Below are 20,945 nucleotides of genomic sequence, written 5' to 3'. Positions count from 1 at the left end.
TGGACCTTGGTAACATAGGTTTGACGTGTATACAGACCTCTCCACCTCATCTCTGGCAATGATGTCTCCTTTCTTAAGAGCTTTGATTGCAAATAATTCTCCAGTTTCCTTGTACTCAGACAACAGGACCTAAATATAAGGTCATAAAAATATAAGACATGTAATAAAAATATAAGATGGGCAATAAAGACAGAGACTGGTTGATAGGAAGGAGCTTAATGACAGGATGACCCTAATACACAGGTTATGATCATGAGATAACTCCAAAATGTGGACATTCAAGTCACAAGACACTTCAGAACTTAAAGGGAATCTGTCGGCTCTATATCACGTTCAGAGCTTAGAAGGAAAACATGATTTTATGACTCTGCAAACAATCATCAGCTAGTAGACAGCTTATCTCTCCTGTCATAACTGGTCAATTTGACTTTCATCTAATGTGTATGGCGCCATAACTGGCTACCTTTACTGACTAACTAATACAGGGGTAGGGAACCTTGGCTGTCCAGTTGTTGGAAAACTACAACTCCCATCATGCCTGGACAGCCAAAGCTAAAGCTAAAGCTAAAGCTTTGGCTGTCCAGGCATGATGGGAGTTGTAGTTTTGCAACAGCTGGACAGCCAAGGTTCCTTACCTCTGAACTAGCATATACCACTCACCTTTCCAAAGTGCCCTCGCCCCAGGACGGCCAACAGTCTGAAGTCTTGTACACAGAGATGAGAGACGCTCTGGGTTCTGTAAAAGTAGGACATTCATATATCACCTCCGCTTGTATCATTGTTATATTATCGTATAACAATGGGATTTAGTTCATGAGAATTAATGAATTACTTGTGAGACTGTAAACACACCATCTATAATGGCAGAGGAAACAGAGATCCAATGAATAATTCAGGCAAGGAGTGACTACTTGTGGAACGGTTTCGGCTGGAGATCTACATCACCGTATTAACGGTCCCAGGACTTTGCCTCTCTTCATATACAATGGAATTGATGGGGCTATAGAGATTTATTAGTGATCATTGTTACCGGAGAAGGCTTCGCTTGTGCTTATATCTCTTTATAAGAGGAAGTTGGGAAGGACCCAGGTACCTGTTATGAGGTTTCCATAGAGGAAATATTAGCGACGGATTGCCCTGGGGACGTCTGATCTAGCAGACTGAGAGGCATTGTTCTTATTGAGATGGTTAGAAATGAGAAGATGTCATTAAATAGTAATGAAAGTCATTGGGAGGAGGTAAGTTATGTAACTGTGGATCTGTAGGATGGGTTAGAGATGAAGTGATTGGGGCGTACTATGGCGGCAGCTCCGGTGATCAGACCTGCAGACCGGCCAGAACTTATGGGCATAAAATGAATATAAAACACACACTAATGTGAACCCGGCCTAAATATATTGCTTATCTTGTACTGATCCTAAATTATAAGAAGCATTATACTCTAGAGCTGCATTCAAAATTCTGCTAGATCAAGAACTAAACTCTTACAGTATTGTAAGTATTAATGGAAGTGTCAATCAACTGTACATTAATCTGGTGTAGAAAAATTTACCATTACATTGCATAAGAGCTAAAATATTAGGGGTAACAGGGATCCAATCACAATCAGCCACCAAGTGTGAAGTCTTTTAAGGGCAATGTGACCCCAAAGATGCGATAGGTCTTATTTTCAGGGGATGTCTTATTTTTTTCATGAAGAAGAATTCACATGCACAGCAGGGGCAGGGCGTACGGTATGGCGGCTTCCGGCCACCAGGGGGAGCTCACCACAGCACACTCTTACAGCACAGCAGGGACAGCGTACGTTAAGATGGCAGGCAACGGGATAGTGGCAGACTATGTGTAGAGCTACATCTAGTGGTAGGGGACAATGGAGATGGCTTCAGGCGATGGGCCTCTTTTTTATTTTATTTATTTATTTATTTTTTACTATAATGAGATCTTGCATGATCTTTGGGTGAAAGGTGACTTGAATAAAGATAATATGGGATCAGGCCATTCACAATAGATGATAATCTCAGATCACTGTCTCCCCCTCTCCCAGCACAATGAACTCTGCACAGGTCATAGAGCATGCCTAGACTACTCTCCCATACATCAGTAGGGATTCCTCCAGTCTATTGCTTTCTATGGCCATGTGGCTGCTGTAAAGCATATTTTGACCGCTGTAAAAAGCACCCCAGGCAAGATGGCTTCCCAAATGGAATAAAAAACAAAATCTACCATTAGAGAATGAAGAGTAGAAAATAGGAATATATATATATATATATATATATATATATATATATATATACACACACATATATCAGTACCCGGTCATAGCTATTCCCTTAATGAGTGGAACACTAACCTTACTAATACATCCCCATACCTCCCAACCGTCCCGGATTTCGCGGGACAGTCCCGTTTTCGGGGTGCTGTCCCGCGGTCCCGGAACGGCCCCCAGTGTCCCGCATTATATGTGGCCCCAGCGAAAAAAACAATAAACCAGTAACTCACCTGTCCTCCGGTCCCAGCAGCTCCTCTCCCGGCAGAGCGCGCACTCCCGTCATCCTCCGGGGCGGGCAGCGGTGTACAGAGACACTGACTGTACCGGAAGTGACCTGCAGCCTCCATCATGAATTACTTCCGGCACAGTCAGTGTCTGTATACCCCGCTGCCCGCCCCGGAGGATGACGGGAGTGCGCGCTCTGCCGGGAGAGGAGCTGCTGGGACCGGAGGACAGGTGAGTTACTGGTTTATTGTTTTTTCTGCTGGGGCCACACAAATGGGGGGTATTTGCTACTCTGTGGGGCACTATATGGGGGATTGGCTACTATGTGGGGCACTATATGGGGGATTGGCTACTATGTGGGGCACTATATGGGGGATTGGCTACTATGTGGGGCACTATATGGGGGATTGGCTACTATGTGGGGCACTATATGGGGGATTGGCTACTATGTGGGGCACTATATGGGGGATTGGCTACTATGTGGGGCACTATATGGGGGATTGGCTACTATGTGGGGCACTATATGGGGGATTGGCTACTATGTGGGGCACTATATGGGGGATTGGCTACTATGTGGGGCACTATATGGGGGGATTGGCTACTATGTGGGGCACTATATGGGGGATTGGCTACTATGTGGGGCACTATATGGGGGATTGGCTACTATGTGGGGCACTATATGGGGGATTGGCTACTATGTGGGGCACTATATGGGGGATTGGCTACTATGTGGGGCACTATATGGGGGCATTGGCTACTATGTGGGGCACTATATGGGGGCATTGGCTACTATGTGGGGCACTATATGGGGGCATTAGCTACTATGTGGGGCACTATATGGGGGCATTGGCTACTATGTGGGGCATATATGGGGGATTGGCTACTATATGGGGGGATTGGATAATATGTGGGGCACTATATGGGGGATTGGCTACTATGTGGGGCACTATATGGGGGGATTGGCTACTATGTGGGGCATATATGGGGGATTGGCTACTATGTGGGGCACTATATGGGTGCATTGGCTACTATGTGGGGCATATATGGAGGATTGGCTACTATGTGGGGCACTATATGGGGATTGGCTACTATGTGGGGCACTATATGGGGATTGGCTAATATATGGGGGATTGGATACTATGTGGGGCATATATGGGGGGATTGGCTACTATGTGGGCATATATGGGGGATTGGCTACTATGTGGGGCACTATATGGGGGCATTGGCTACTATGTGGGGCACTATATGGGGGATTGGATAATAAGTGGGGCACTATATGGGGGCATTGGCTACTATGTGGGGCACTATATGGGGGCATTGGCTACTATGTGGGGCACTATATGGGGGCATTGGCTACTATGTGGGGCATATATGAGGGGATTGGCTACTATGTGGGGCACTATATGGGGATTGGCTACTATGTGGGCACTATATGGGGGGATTGGCTACTATGTGGGGCACTATATGGGGGGATTGGCTACTATGTGGGGCATTATATGGGGGGATTGGCTACTATGTGGGGCACTATAATGGGGGATTGTATACTATGTGGGGCACTATAATGGGGGATTGGATACTGTATAGGGCACTATTCAGTCAGCAGCATGTGGTGACTGTAGGGGAGTGGCTATGGAGGGTTGCTATGGGGGCGTGGCTATGGAGGTTTGCTATGGGGGCGTGGCTATGGGGGCGTGGCTATGGGGACCGCGGCGCACATGTCCCTCTTTGCTCTTTGCAAAAGTTGGGAGGTATGCATCCCTCCCATCATCTAAATAAGCAGAAAGGGGAAAAGGTAATTTTCAGGGTCAGATGCCATGGATACATGAGGAATATGTGTACTGACCGTCTGTGGCTCTCCCGTCTTGATGGTGGGCTCTTTAGGACTGGAGCATCCACCTGTAAAGAATACATTGTGAATACATGGCACCTCACGTAACCTAATCTACAAACTACAATACCTACAGGGATGTTAAAGGGGGTCACCCATAGTGACAAAATCTGCAGCTTGTGATTTACTCATTATTCTGCAGATTTCTGTTTGCTGTGGTGAATAGATGTGACCTAGTTCTGGTTTATAGTGAATTCTTTCTAAAAAATACAGCTGATGATAGAGCTCTCTTCTACTCTTGGACTCGATGTGGATCAATTGTGCAAACAGGACTTGATCAGGACAGGATTTTAGCTTTCAGTTCTCTGTTGGTCTACTCTAGACCCAGGATGGGGAACCTTCGGCCCTCCAGCTGTTGCAAAACTAGAATTCCAATCATGCCTGATGGGAATTGTAGTTTTGCAACAGCTGGAGGGACGAAGGTTCCCCATCCCGGGTCTAGAGTTTAAAAGGGAAACAGTGCCACAGAGGGAAATAAGAAGACAGACAGCTCCAGGTACATATCAGCAGGTTTGTATGTACGAACCTGCTGATAGTTTCTCTTTAAAGGGGATATTCCATGATTAAAGATTATCCCCTGACTACCAGATAGGGATAAATTAGCTGATTGGTTGGGGTTTGAATGCTGGGAGAATGGAAGTCAAATGCAACGTCCTCCAAACATAGCAAAGTACAGCGTTCTGCAATCTTCATAAGTCCCATAGAGAATGAATAGAGCAGCAGTAGACCATGCCCCCTTGCACTCCAGTCACTTGGGGGTCTACTGATCTACTGACCTCCATTACTGTAGTAGACACAGCAGTCAGGCCCCAATGATTCTTTTTTCCCTAGTCTGTCCAGTGTACTGGGCTATAAAAACATTAGGAGGTGTGGCCAAAAAATAACTGGTGAAAAATTCTTAGGGCCCTATTACACAGAGCGATGATCGGCCAAATCGATATTATCGCTCCATGTAATAGAGATGACGATGAGCTGATGAAGCGATCATCAGATGATCAATTCTTTAGGCCCAGACGTGTAATAGCGATGCGCGGCGGTGGCTGACAAACAGTTTATATTACCTCTCCACGCTCCCTGTCTTCTCCTGCGCTCTGCTTCCTCCCGGGGTCCAACGCGCTGCAGTTTCAGAGCAGCCTGTCTGAGCTGATAGGCCACTAAGTCAATCACTGGCCGCAGGGGTCCTGGACAGTGATTGGCTGAGCGACCTGTCAGCTCGGACAGGCTGATCTGAAACTGCAGTGCGTGGGACCAGGGAGGAAGCAGACCGGAAACATGTAGACATGATGTACACTGTTTGAGCAAGGGCTGCATGGACATCAGCAACGATGTCCGTACAGCCCCTGCTAAAAGATTATCGAGCTGTGTAATAGGTCCAGTAAACAAGCGCCATTCGAGCAGATCAGCACTCGTTTATAGCATTAATCGGGCTACCATCGGTCCATGTACTAGCACTCTCATAATTTTGACCACCAGATGGTGGGGAAATAGCAAAAGAATAAGTGCAATGAAAATTGGTATTCCATCAATAGAACTTGCTAAAAATCCCAAAAATGACTGTCCCATTCATCTGGAGAGACTTGTAGAAATCCATTGCTTCCCGCCAAATCAACCCCATTGAGATGACTGGAACTGATTTGCGCTCATAGAAAAAACTGCTGTGTGTGAATACACCCTAACTATTTTACTGTAGAGTCCCGCACATTCCGGAGAACCACTATCAATGCTGTCACCAGGAGCCAAAAATGTATATATAAAAAAAGAACAACAACAATCCTAATGCTAATAATAGTAATCATAACTCTGTATAATACAAATATAGAATATATGGGTAGCATTACATAACGCTACTTTTATTCTAATTTCTTTTATGCATGGCTCCACCTTGAGGTAACTGGTTGTATTACATTTGTATTGTATTTTTAAGAAAATCATGTAGCCTCTAATGGGGGTCTGAAAACGATGGCCCATGAGTAGTGTTAAGCAAACCTTCCAAACTGTTCAGGTTCAACAACATTATCCAAACCCAAATGCTTGGCATTTCACTCCCGATGGCTGGAACGCTGGACGCTGCCTTAAGTAGTCCTGAAAACCATGTACATAGCCATAGGCCATAGGTTGTATCCATGTTTTTTTGGTAGCCAACTTCCCCAGCCGCCAGGAGTCAAATGCCGAACATTCAGGTACGGAGAATGTTGTCGAATCCAAACAGTTTGGCATGTTTGCTTAACATTAAGCTAAATTCTAGTGAGATTACAGCACTTTTTCCTGACAACTTAAAGGGGTTATCCAGCTACAAAAACATGGCCCCTTTTCCCTCTCTCTTGTCTCCAGATTGGGTGAGGTTTGGAACTCAGCTCCATTGAAATAAATGTAGCTTAATTGCAAACCACATCTGAACTGGAGACAAAAGAGGGGGAAAAGTGGCCAATTTTTTTGTAGCGCTGGATAACCCCTTTAAGACATATCACAGAGGACACATAAAAGGACAGATAAAAGGAGTATCGGCCATCAATGTGCTACAAGAAAATCAAGACCACGGCAGCCAATTGATCTTTCCCTTTCCAAGTCTTTAGGCTGAATCACGGTGACATCTCTCACCTCATCCTTGGTTTCGTGACTTGGCCCCAGTGTCATAGAATCCAGCTGCAGCTCTCTACAATAATAACCAGAATATAAGATAAGTGTCGTACATGGAAATGAAAGGGTTCAGTATCAGAGATCATAGCGGGATCTTGATTATGGCGCCAAGTTTCTGTGAATCAGGACTGAAGGTCATGGACCCCACAACCTTTCCCATCACATATATTTCTATAACCCTTGAACAATGCCACAATTCCTCCAGTGAGGTGTATGGCAAATGGTATGGGATAAAGAAGAGCTGACCCCACTGGGATCCCGTAGCAGCCACACGGCATGCCTCCGTGGTATATATAGAAGAAATGATGACAGCTATGGCGAAGGAAGGAAATACAACAGTGATGACTTGCTATAGATTACAGAACAATTGTCATGGATGAGGTTACGTGACTCACTCTATGCGCTCCGAAGGACTGTACCCCCCGGTACTGGCAGGGATTGCTCGGCGCAGGAGGCGGAGCCAGGTGGAGGGATCGATGTTCATCTGTCGTGCGCGGAGAAAGGCCTTTCCTGTGTACAACAATCACGTCATATAGGGCAGGATTTAGTAATAAAATAAAATGTAAAAGCTTAAACAATCATTACATAATCCTTTATATACAAAGCTCTGTATAGTGCGCAGGCTGTATGTGAACCTAGGAGAAATAGGGCTCAGTCCATAAGAGCTTACAATCTAAGGACAGAGGGAACACAGGATATTCTCCAAAAATAACACAGGGTCTTCTTTTTTTTTCTCTGAAAAAAGCACTAGGGGCAGGATTTATCAAACTGGGGTAAAGTAGAATTGTCTTAGTCCCTAGCAACCAATCAGATTCCACCTTTCATTTTCCAAAGGACCTGTGATGAATGAAAGGTGGAATCTGATTGGTTGCTAGGGGCAACTTAGATAATTCTACTTTACACCACTTTGATAAATCTCCTTCTAGGGCTTATTTCCAGGGAAGGTCTTATATTTGGAGAAACACAGTAGACCCCTAAACTAAAGCCCCACCCTATACGGTAGTTAGCCGCCATCCTGTTTGTCCCACTGTTGGTAGGCTCCTATACTATAAGTTCCCTTAAATAGTGTATACCTCCCTCCCCCCCTCTGTAGTTCTTATTTCATACTGTATACACCCCCCTGCAATAAGGTCCTCCTATACTGCATACTTTCCTCACCCCGCTGTAGTTGTTCCCCCATAATGTACCCCCCCCATCCCACTCTGCAGGTAGTCCCCATACTGTATACCTCCCACCTCTGTAGTTAGCCACGTACTCTCTGCGCCCCCCCCCCCCCCCCCCCCATAATAAGTGTCCCCTATTGTGCATCTTCTTACCCCCCTGCCTCCCCTGCAGCTTGTGTTGAGCAGGTGGGGGCGGAGTATAACAAGTCTGGCCCTGATTGGCTGATGCTCAGCCACCCAGTGTCAAGGATCTGGTTAGCTGACTGTAACTAGGGCTTATATTTGGAGTAGGGCTTATATTTGAAGCCTACTAAAAAAAAAAAAAAAAAAACCTCCTGCAAAATTAAACTAGGTCTTGAGGGTAGGTCTTATTTTCAAAAGAACACAGTATCTGAGACAACCATAGAAATGGCTTTACAGACAGCATTATCTATCCCTGTTAGGGGTCCACATAGACATGCTGTATCTGCTGCCGGTGTCAGGCAAGCGGATACAGTATGTGTGAATGTACCCAAAATGGGGTTATCCCGGCTTTAAAAATCATAGCTGCTTTTTTTCCAGGAACAATACCACCCTGAGCTTTAGGTTAGGTGTGGGGTTATCAGCTCAGTTCAATTGAAGGGAATGGAGCAGAGATGTAATACTGCACACAACCTGGGGACAGGGGTGGTGTCATTTTTAGAAGAAAGCAGCTATGTTTTTCTAATCCTGGAGACCACTAATGTGTCGCCATGTGAGTCTTCTGCATGGAGCTATGTTTGGTCATGGTACTTTGCTAGTTTACCATCACTATATAAAGCTTATAAAGCTTTTTTTTTTTTTTTTTTTTTACTAAGAAATCATGTGGCAGTGTTACTTAGAAAAAGAACAGCATATAATAATGGCAGTGTATGTGTCGGCAGCCCTGTATAGCATTGTTATTTATATACTGAGTGTACTAAGACCTTGTTCTTTGGAGAAAATCTTCTTCTGTCGCCGTAGTTTGGAGAACCTTTCAATCACGGGATTATAAAACGTCACCTGAAATACAGCACATACAGGTTCAGGATATGTTCACACGCTGTAAAATAATGGCCCTCATTTTATTTGTAATTGTCCGTGGGCTGATGCTGTCCTATCTCAGGGTAACATAAACTAGTGACAGAGAAGCTGAACAGAATGATGTATCACTTACATTGTTCTGTGCAGCTCATCCAGAGATATCCTCCTGAGTAACATGGGTAATAATAATGTGTGTGAGCCCAGTAGTCCGGGATATTCATGAGAAGCAGAAAACGCCGCCCACCAGCTGCTGATTGACAGTTATCTACCCATGCTGTGTGATGTTGTGGTGTCCCACCACGGGTGTTTCTAGTCTTGACAACTGTTGCAAAAGCCTTGTACTCTAAGGCTATATTCACACGGAGCCAAAGTGGTGGAATTCTCTGCCACAGAATGCCGCCACCCCTACCTGTCATATTGGCAGTCTATGGAAGGCTTGCGCGCCTCCACTCTCTGTGCTAAAGAATGAACATGTTCATTCTTCAGCAAGGAGAGAGGAGCCGCGTGAGCCTCCCATAGACTGCTAATATGACAGGGAGGTTGGTGGCATTCTGTGGCGGAGAATTCCACCACTTTACTGTAAAGTAAAGTAGTGATGAAGGTGTATGTAAGTTTCACCACCAGTTGTCACTACGTATAACTCTGTATGTATTGCACAGCTGTAGTCACTATAAGGTTACTGTATTAAGTGATTCTGTAGACCAATGAGAGATGCTCTTTTCCTTCTACCTTTACACACCCTGTAGTAGGTAGTCACTTGGGGAGAGGAAGTGTAGCATCTCTTAGTTTCCCTCTGATTCTCTGAGGAGTAGGACACACACAGATCAGGCATCCCTGCTAAACTTAGCCAGGGCCTGGCTCTGTCAGGTTCCCTGTCCGGGACAGACCAGCTGTGATAGTGGACAGACACACACGTATGGAGAACGCAAAGACTTTCTTTTGCCAAGCTATACCCACAGACACTATGCAGTGTCAAGCAGCTAAGGGGGGACAAGTCAGACATCAGCCCAACCCATGCCGAGAATCTCTCTTAACAGAGCAGGGTGGTATCCTAAGACAGAGGAACTGACCAGATAGAGCAAAGCAACCGTAACCAAGGTTTACGTAGGGGCTTGTGTCACCCTCGTAGGACGGGTAACCTGACACTGCAAGGCAGAAGGTGGTTTTAGCGTCATTCAGGTTAAAACACGTGCACAAGTATTCACTTCTCAAGTATTCTTCAAGTATCTTTCAAGTTCCTGGCAGAGCACATTACTACACTGGGTTGGGGTTCTCCCGACAAACTTCTCTCCACTCTTCTGAACTCTTCTATTCTACTCAACACTCAACTGAACCAGTACTGCTACTCTGTCTCAGCACTTCAGCATCTCTCAGCACAGATTCAGTGAACTCAAGTCTGTATCTCAGAAGTCACTCATTACACTACTATCCTGTATTGTAAGAGACTTTCAGTAAAGATCACATTATTTATTCTACTGGGACTAATTGCACCAGCACCTATACACACAGGCTACACCATCCTTGGGTCTTTTCCCCCTTTCTGTGGGTGGCGGTACCCACTCTGGACCACAATGATAAGAGCCCAAGGGACCCATCACAACCCGGCAGGTCCCCGACCATTGTGGAACAATATAGCCAGCCACAGAAACTAAAAGCAGGTACCTGTTTTTACCTGTCATCATACCTGTGTGCTGAGTTAGAACCGGTGCACACCACATAGTCAGTCAACCGTCAATCAGCAGCTGGAGGGCGGAAGGAGGGGTGTGGCAAGAATCCTATTCTCCTGCATATTAGGAGAACAGCTGAACAAAATGATGTAAGTAATACACCGATCTGTTCAGCATTTCTGTCACTAGTTTACGCCCCCCATTTAAGGTGGCATAAACCTAGAGACAGATTCCTTTTAAATAACAGCCGTTGTTTTTCAGTCTTCAATGATTTCCATTGAAGTCTATGGAAACAACAGCTCTTTTACACAATGTATAAAATAACGGCCTCTGTTTGCTACGTCCCTTAGCCTAATGTTTGTCATTAATTCAGGGCCATTGTTTAGTCAACAGCGGCCATTATTTTACGTTGTTCACACATTGATTTTTTTCACCATCCTTTTACTGTAATTTCCACTATATTGAATGGGACTTTAAAATAACCACACCCAAAAGAGCCTGAAAAGGTGGCCGTGGCGAACATAGACCTAAAAATGTACCAGAGGCTGCTCAAAATAATGAATGTGGTTTTTGTCTCAAATAACAGCAGTTAAAAACATTTTGTGAACAAAGCTATATAGATTGTGAACAGCACTTACAGCTCTTATGTACTGTATACGGCCTCTTATCTTCTGTATAAGGACCCTATTCTGTCAGGGTAACATTTTTATACCCCCTGCTTTTATGTGGATTTGCATATTTCCATGTGCCATTACCTCACATAGAAGCGTTCCTTGGGGTTCCAGTTCCAGATACGTTTCTTTCCTTTGATCATCCAAAAATTCTTCTAGTTTTTTATATTTAATAGCACAAAGTGATCGGTAATCTCTCCTGTACACAGAGACCTGCAGCTCACGTGACTGTATAGAGAATATACAATATGCAATGGTGAGTACAATACTGTGCACGCTGTTAGATGGGTATCTAGGAATACACCCCTGATGATAAGGTATGAAGCTCCTCGCACCAGGTCACGTCTATAGACCTATATTAGAAGCTTATCATGTGCGTCCATACATTTCTTACGCTGAGTTCAGTAACCAGGAGTATACATAAAGCAAATTACATTAAAGAAATTAAAGTATTTATCAACTCAGACCCTCAGAGGGCAGGAGGGCCTGATGGTCATTTTTCCCTTCTTCAGCCAATCACTGGCCGCGGCGGTTCTGGCCAGTGATTGGCTGAGCGGTCTGTCAGTTCAGACAGCCCCGCTCCGAAGCTGCTGTGCGCGGGACCCCGGGAGAGAAGGAGAAGACCTGAAGCCTGGACAGGTAAAGTATGATGCTGCTAAAATCGTCGTTCGCCTCCGCACACCGATATTCCACCGTGGCGATGCGCTGGTGGCGAACGATGATTTTAAGTCTGAACCTAAATGAACGATCAGCCAAAGGTGCGATCATCGGCTGATCGTTCTCTCTATTCCACGGAGCAATAATCGGCCGAATTGGGCCGATTCAGCCGATTATTGCTCCGTGAAATAGGCCCCTAACTGAGTAATTGGCTGCGTGGGCTGGAGGCGTCTGGAGACACCGAAGACCAGTAGGAGGACACTGGGGGAGCATGGACAGGTAAGCATACTCTTTTTTTATGTGTAGTAAACTCTGCAGAAGTCATCTATATGAACTCATTATAAACTTTTTAAAAAGTTTGGTTTGGTACTGAACCAAATTTTTTGCAAGTTTGTACCAGATCTCGGCTTGTAAGATTTGGTTCATTAAGTTTGCATATCAATACTTACCTGTCTGCCCTCCCCGGTGCCCTCCTTCTCCGGCCTCTGGTATCACCCGCAGTCACCTCCAGCTGCTCAGCCAATCACTGACTGAGACAGTGATTGGCTGAGTGGACTGGAGGAGGCTGGAGACACAAAAGACCAGAAGGAGGACACTGGGGGAGCGCAGACAGGTAAGCATACAATTTTTTTTATTTGTATTAAATTCTGCAGCCTCCATCTTTACAAACTTTTTTAAAAAGTTTGCTTCGGTACTGAACCAAACTTTTTGCAAAGTTTATACAAGATCTCAGTTCGTAAGATTTGGTTCGCTCATACTAAAGATACTTCTCAAAGTTTGGATCCATAGTGTATTGCTATAATGATGTAGTTATTATTCTCACCCTTTCAAGTTGCAGTTTGAACACCTGATCCCACGTGTCTCGCCCCTCCGTCTTCCAGGCAGTCTGCCCGACCACCACATTATCCAGCCGTAAGACAACGCTGATCTCATCTGAGGACACAATCAGGACAGGATCAGCAATTGTAAAGACGTGGCTTCCACACAACTCCCATGTTTCTGCAGAGGGTTTAAAAATTCCATGCCTCTGTAGATTGAGAGCAGGTACCAGGCTGCGGTGCCAAGGTGGCAGGCGGTAAGTATAGAAAGTACATAGGTCGAGGCAGACAGCATTTAGGATGAGGTCAGAAAGGGGGGCAGAAGTGGTCAAAGATACAATCTGGATGGGAGCTGTAACAACAAACTTCGCAAACTGCCACAACTGGTAACAACTTATTGGTCGGGCTCAAATGGGAAAGGTCCTTAAAAAAGGCCGAAGCGACACTGGTGGTGGCAGAGGTCAGGGATGTCCAAATCTTTAAGATGTTAGGAACGACTCAAGATAGAAGTTGCATGCAGTGACAGAGGGGCCAATGCCAAACACAGCTGTATATGTATATAGCTGTATATGTATACAGCTGATACCTACTTGAAGATTCCTCACTTCGGCTCAGGCTGGTGGCCCGTGCATACATGCTCCGTGACGTTCTCGTCCTCAGTGTCTTCCCTTCAAGGGGGTTACTTCCAGGTAACCAGACAGGTGAACTCTTTGTACGTCCTGGGACGGAGTCTAACAGGTCGGTACAACCCAAGAGCCGAACCTGGAGCACCCCTGCAATAAGACCAGATATCACGTGACATTCTTTACAATGAAATACAGTGGTACCTTGGTTTAAGAGTAACTTGGTTTAAGAGCGTTTTGGTTTAAGAGCTCACATTTTTTCAAAATTGTGACTTGGTTTAAGAGCATTGCTTTGGTTTAAGAGCTCCCTGTACTGGGTGGGAGCGGAAGTGGGGGAGGGGCAAGGCCTGCATAGCGGGGTCTACAGCACTGTACTCTGACCCAGGAAGTCTCCCTCACCTTCCAAATCATAGCAGATCCACTTCAGGCTGGGGCTTGCATCAGGGGACAGGACTGTGGGGGTAATCACTCCATAACTGTAACCCCTCTCTCACCGGACAGAGAGTGCTGCATGTATGTGCCCACATGTGCCCTGCTCATTCCTTCATGCTCCCCGCAGTCTCTGTCAGTCCTGATTGGTCCATGCTGAACACACACCCCTTCCCCATTGCTGTCATGTGACCACACAGACCTCTGACAGCAGCCCTGCTTCTCTATTCTAGCCTATTGTACTACGCTACTGCATTATAGGGATCTGCAGTTTCATCCTGTATTTACAAACTGCTGCTGTTTTTCAGGTTTATGCACTTACTATACATTATACATCACATGCTGATTGTTATACTGCACAGTAACTTATAATATCACATATTCTGCTGTTTTTCATTGTTTGTTTATATTTTTTTTACATGTTATTCAGAATATTAAATCATTACTTTTGGGTTGTGGAACCAATTGTCTGCATTTCAATGATTTCCTATGGAAAAATTTACTTTGGTTTAAGAGTGGATTTGGATTACAAGCACGGTCCCGGAACGAATTATGCTCATAATCCAAGGCACCACTGTATATCACTGTCAAGTATTTTGTGTGTGATGTAAAAGGATTGTATAGGATTAGAAAAACATTCACCATAACCCCTTTTTATTACATGTTAACAGATGGAAATCCTAGGTGGTCCCCTAGTAATAAGTTACCTGTGAGGGGAGCAGATTTGGAGAGGGTACTGTGAGGCGAAGCAGGTGATGGCGCCCCCATTCTTGTTGGAGAATCACACATGGCCATCTCCTCTCGTAAGAGACATCTCTTAGGGTGGTCATCAGGTAAGTCCTCGAGACACTTCTGTAGGGACAGTGTCAGGAGATCTAGCCTCTGCCGAGACTCCACAAGGCGAGCCTGCACCTAGTCAGCAAAGGAAGAAAGTCAAGAATGCATTAGTGGCCACTAGGTGTCTCACTTCTGTCCACTGCCTGTTGCTAGGCTCAACCCATATTTGGTAACAGAGAGACCAGGACAGAACACAAGAAGTGGAGGTGGGGCTTAGATAGTGCTATGTGAAGGAGAGAGCGTGCGCTGCGTTCCTGCAATCTGTTACATGTCTTCCTTTTCTAGAGAATGCACACTGTCCCACAAAGGTAAATGAAGGCTACTTCCTTATCTCCGACCACTCATAATGTGCACAGAAGCTGCCCCCTGTGTAAACGCCAGTGCACCTACTATGAACACAGTGCTGCCTCCTTTACCGTATCATTATCATCAGCAGCAGCTCAGTGCCTTGTAACCCCTTATTTGCTGTGATGCTGCTGTTTCTTTACTTTTCCACCCATACAACCTTGCAAAACCAGTGCCTCAGTAACCCCTTCTACTTCCACATGCCATGTATAGTACTGTGCTGTAAATGATCCCTCAGCACAGTGCCAACCTGTTTAGTTCAGTATACAGTATGTGCTGTACTGTAACTGGCCAGACAACTAAGGGACACAAAGGAGCTGTATGTAGTATTGGCAAGCAGCCCGGCTCTGTTCCTACCCCTGAAATGGAGAGAATGAGTTGTGCACTATGCAGTGGACTCTCATGGGCTCAATAACAGCAGTGACAGCATTAAAATCCCATTGCCAGAACTCTGATGGGGTTATTCTAAAAAAAAACAAAAGTTTAAATTTTTTTTTTTTAATGACGGGTACGTGGCTCAGGCAGAATGTTAAACCTGACAGGGTCCCTTTAAGTGTTAGATTAATTTCGCATGTTGTTATGTGGTCCGTACATTTAAGATTCTGCAACACTGGAAATCTCTTTGCCGCCCTCTTCTCATAAGACGCACTTAAAAGGGGTACTCCGGCAAAAAAAATTTCTTCCAAATTGGCTGGTTGTCTGAAAGTTATACAGATTTGTAATTTACTTTTATTCTACAAAATCTACAGTCTTCCAGTACTTATCAGCTGCTGTATGTCCTTCAGGAAGTTGTATATTCTTTCTCGTCTGACACAGTGCTCTCTGCTGCCACCTCTGTCCACCTCAGGAACTGTCCAGAACAGCAGAGATTTTCCATGGTGGTTTGCTTCTTCTCTCATGGACTGCAAAGAGCACTGTGTCAGACTGGAAACAATACACCACTTCCTGCAGGACACACAGAAGCTGATAAGTACTGAAAGGTTTGAGATTTTTAAATAGAAGTAAATTACAAATCTGTATAAATTCCTGACGCCAGTCGATTTGAAAAAAATTTAAATAAAAAAAAAAATTCTGGAGTACCCCTTTAAGCTTCCAGAATATTTTATAATTACACTAAATGTCAGGCAAGGTAACTTGCTCCCAGCAGCCCCTACATGTTCAGTGTCTGCACCGAGCCTTTCTGGTGATCTGTTCTCTTAGGATCGAACCTTTTACATCAAACACTGTACAATAATGTAATGTAAAAGGGAATAAAAGCTAACTCCGGGGGAATGCAGGACAGCGCATTACATTGTACGAGCTCAGCTAAGCTGCCAGGCATGTGTCTGTCTAAATACAATTGGTTCCAGTGGTAAGCAGAAGGATTGTGAATACAGCTCTGGATTATAATACAGGCTGTAACTCAGGATCAGTGCAAGACAAGTAAAGCAATGAATTTACACAGTCATTTAACATTGTATGCCAGCTATTCCCTACATGATGGTCAATGATAAACACATGCTATACATAGCGCATATACTGTATATACTGTAGGGAACTTGTACAAATAGTTTACTTCTCTGCTCTGGATATGAGTACATCATACATTATACTTATATATATGCCAGTAATATCCGACTGGTTTCCTGTAAATTCTCAGGTTTAATCCCATTATATCACTACGCATCCCCTGCTGGTTTAGTCCCATTCACACTTCAAGAAAATCTACCCAGCCTTCTTATCAGAAAATCAAGAAGGATTTCCTGACCCATAGGGCTCTATTGGGCACAGATACCCTTCAGGATTTTTCCTGAAGGCCGTCTGTGCGGAAAAAGAGGCCCTGAAATGATACAACATGTCCTATAATTGTTCGGAATTCCAACACGGATGCCCCATAGAACCTTCTTCTTGGCTTGCCAGCACCAGCACCTGGGCACGTACCTAATTAGGAACACATACAGTCAAATGTGGCGCTGTGTTTGACAGGGCTGGGAGCAATTTGCTCCCGATCCTGTCAATCACTCTTTTGGTTGGAGGTGATCACTGAAAGCCTCCTGAAAGGCTTCCCGATGACCGTAAAAACGGCCAAGGAGGTGTGAAGGGGGGCCACCGTCTGTAAACGGAATATGCCCAGCTGTAGTGCTTTATGTATGGTGCAGTGTATACTCCAGTCACTGTACAGTAGTCAGAGAAAATCTCAATGTAAATATGACTGAGGAAAATGGATATAATTCATAACTTTCATAATTAATTCATAAATAATTCATAAAATTATTTTAATGCTTGTAAAGTATAAAAATTGTCTATATTATATGGAAATTTAATACTGTAGTAAACTGATGTTTAAAGGGTTTTTCTGGGACTTAAAAGGGTTAATCTGGATTAGAAAGATGTAGCATAGTTTTTTCAAGAAACAGCACCACTACTGTCCTCAGTATGTTTGTGGTACTACAGCTCAGTTTCATTGAAGTCAATGGAGCTGAATTATAATAGAACACACAACCTGAAGACCCTGTACCCACAATCTTGCCCCCCCCTAAACCGCCTGTTCGTTCGGATAGCTGCTTTTAATCCAAGATCTGTCCTGGGGTCCGTTCGGCAGGTGATGCAGTTATTGTCCTAAAAAACAACTTTTAAACTTGCAGCCCTGTGTCAAATTGGTGTGGCCTACAGTGTCTGTGCCCTAGGATTGCGACACCCCCCCCCCCCCGCCCCTCATCCCCGCCCTCTTCATTAGGAATGCCACTAGAACAATTTCTCCTATTCACCATCTGTCTTAACACTGCACATGTGCTAGATCGTTAAGGCACCTGTGCAGTTGATAAATAGGAAAAATCCTGCCTGGGGCATTCTTGATGATAAGAAGGGCAGGGAGGAGGGACGGAGAGGCTGTTGGGCATTGGGTACTCTAGGCCACGCCAATTTGACACAGGGCTGCAAGTTTAAAAGTTGTTTTTTAAGACAATAACTGCATCACCTGCCGAACGGACCCCAGGACAGATCTCGGATTAAAAGCAGCTAAGTGGTTTGGGAGGGTCAGATTGTGAGTACAAAGTCGCTTTAATGGCTCTACCTTAGGCTAGTCCATCTAAATCAGATCAATTGAATCTGACTCCTGGTACCAACCTATTGGCTGATTGAAGGGACAAGCACTGCAGTCTCCGAAGTCCTGTTCATCTGAATTCAGCCGTATACTGCAGTAGGAAAGCCGCTTCAAAATATAAGGCTATGTTCACATTTAGTAAGAGAATGGCCGGGTCACGGAACGTCTGGTCTATGAAAAGATCATCCCGGCCGATACTGCAGTACTGGCCAGATGATCTTTAGCACCGCTGAGCATCAGAACTCTCCACTGCACACAATGGAGCGTGCGGCCAGAGCCGCTCGCTCGATAATGTGCACTGACAGGGTTTTCTGCGGCCGCTGTTCACTGAATAGCGGGTACAGAAAACTGACATGTCAGTTTCTCGCGGTGCCGCTAGGGATCCCGGCCAGAGTGTACAGTCATGGCCAAAAGTTTTGAGAATGACACAAATATTATATTTTCACATGATCTGCTGCCCTCTGGTTTTTATGTCTTTGTCAGATGTTTTTATCACATACAGAAATATAATTGCAATCATATTATGAGTAACAAAAGCTTATATAGACAGTTAGAATTAGTTACTGCAGCAAGTCAATATTTGTAGTGTTGACCCTTCTTCTTCAGGACCTCTGCAATTCTCCCTGGCTGCTCTCAATTAACTTCTGGACCAAATCCTGACTGATATCAGTCCATTCTTGCACAATCAATGCTTGCATTTTCTCAGAATTTATTGTTTTTTGTTTGTCCACCCGTCTCTTGATGATTGACCACAAGTTCTCAATAGGATTAAGATCTGGGGAGTTTCCAGGCAATGGACCCAAAATCTCTATGTTTTGTTCCTGGGCCATTTAGTTATCACCTTTGCTTTATGGCAAGGTGCTCCATCATGCTGGAAAAGGCATTGTTGATCGCCAAACTGCTCTTGGACGGTTGGGAGAAGTTGCTCTTGGAGGACATTCTGGTACCATTCTTTATTTATGGCTGTGTTTTTAGGCAAGACTGTGAGAGACGATTCCCTTGGCTGAGAAGCAACTCCACACATGAATGGTTTCCGGTTGCTTTACAGTTGGCATGAGACAAGACTGGTGGTAGCGCTCACCTCGTCTTCTTCCAATAAGCTGTTTTCCAGATGTCTCAAACAATCGGAAAGGGGATTCATCAGAGAAAATGACTTTACCCCAGTCCTCAGCAGTCCACTCCCTGTACCTTTTGCAGAATATCAGTCTGTCCCTGATGTTTTTTCTGGAGAGAAGTGGCTTCTTTGCTGCCCTCCTTGAGACCAGGCCTTTCCCCAAGAGTCTCCGCCTCACAGTGGGTGCAGATGCACTCACACCTGCCTGCTGCCATTCCTGAGCAAGCTCTGCACTGCTGGTAGCCCGATCCCGCAGCTGAAACACTTTTAAGAGACGGTCCTGGCGCTTGTGGTCTTTCTTGGGCGCCCTGGAACCTTTTTAGCAACAATGGAACCTCTCTCCTTGAAGTTCTTCATGATGCGATACATTGTTGACTGAGGTGCAATCTTTCTAGCTGCGATACTCTTCCCTGTTAGGCCATTTTTGTGCAGTGCAATGATGACTGCTTGTGTTTCTTTAGAGATAACCATGGTTAACAGAAGAGAAACAATGATGCCAAGCACCAGCCTCCTTTTAAAGTGTCCAGTGGTGTCATTCTTACTTAATCATGGAGATTGATCTCCAGCACTGTCCTCATCAACACCCACACCTGTGTTAATGGAACAATCACTGAAACGATATTAGCTGGTCCTTTTAAGGCAGGGCTGCAATGATGTTTAAATGTGTTTTAAGGGATAAAGTTCCTTTTCTAGGCAAATATTGTCTTTGCAAGTAATTGCTGTTAAGTTGATCACTCTTTATAACATTCTGGAGTATATGCAAATTGCCATTTTAAAAAACTGAAGCAGTAGACTTTGTAAAAATTAATATTTGTATCATTCTCAAAACTTTTGGCCATGACTGTATATCATGTGTATACACTCTGGCCGGGATTTCCTCAGCCTGCAGCACAACGTAAGTACCGCAGAAATCACTGTGGAACTTACATTGTGTGAACATAGCCTAAGACACTATAGAGGCCATAGGACATTTGCAAATAAAATATTGAGGAACTTGATATAGGATGTTCCTCCTAATTTTTGGTTTTATCTGGGTTCTGTTCCATAACTCAGTTTTTAAGGTGGAGTTCCAGTTCTCCTCCCTATACCCCTTTTCTAGAAATGCTTTGCACCCCTTCTAAATAAAAGAATTTATTTAAAACAAAAATAATATTAATATAAGAGGCCCCCCATTTAGAACCTTCATCAATACACCATAGAAGAAACTGGCTCCAAGAGAGTCTCTTGCCCTGGAGGACCCAGAATGTCCAGGCAGCTCATTGTTTTTAATGAGAATTGTGCAATGCTCAATCTCCTATGTGGTGGCGCTGTAGGGGGATTAAACACTTGCTGCTAAGCTTTCCAGCAGATTACAAATGATTGCCGGGTTCTCAGCAGGAGGATGCCCTGTCATCTCTATTTTTTGGGGAAAAAAAAGGATAGGACAATGGGGGAGATTTATTAAACATGGTGTAAAGTGAAACTGGCTCAGTTGCCCCT

At 44.6% G+C, this 20,945-nt stretch overlaps 1 protein-coding gene across 5 annotated transcripts in view; it reads right to left on the bottom strand.

Moving 5' to 3' along the window:
- Positions 1-20,945, bottom strand: part of LOC138767973 (serine/threonine-protein kinase N1-like) — a 69,274-nt gene that overhangs the window by 10,853 nt on the left and 37,476 nt on the right. For all 5 annotated transcript variants that reach the window (XM_069945938.1, XM_069945914.1, XM_069945925.1 and 2 more), the window contains exons 6-15: positions 14,796-15,000; positions 13,627-13,809; positions 13,042-13,151; positions 11,646-11,789; positions 9,127-9,202; positions 7,415-7,529; positions 6,981-7,035; positions 4,338-4,390; positions 661-736; positions 38-129 (exon numbers count right to left, since the gene is read on the bottom strand). In XM_069945938.1, coding sequence (XP_069802039.1) covers positions 38-129; positions 661-736; positions 4,338-4,390; positions 6,981-7,035; positions 7,415-7,529; positions 9,127-9,202; positions 11,646-11,789; positions 13,042-13,151; positions 13,627-13,809; positions 14,796-15,000 — 1,109 coding nt within the window. The remainder of the gene's footprint in view (positions 1-37; positions 130-660; positions 737-4,337; positions 4,391-6,980; positions 7,036-7,414; positions 7,530-9,126; positions 9,203-11,645; positions 11,790-13,041; positions 13,152-13,626; positions 13,810-14,795; positions 15,001-20,945) is intronic.

Source organism: Dendropsophus ebraccatus, chromosome 1 (genome assembly GCF_027789765.1).
Source record: "Dendropsophus ebraccatus isolate aDenEbr1 chromosome 1, aDenEbr1.pat, whole genome shotgun sequence".
Classification (NCBI taxonomy): Eukaryota; Metazoa; Chordata; class Amphibia; order Anura; family Hylidae; genus Dendropsophus; species Dendropsophus ebraccatus.
This window is presented reverse-complemented; position numbering and strand designations above follow the sequence as displayed.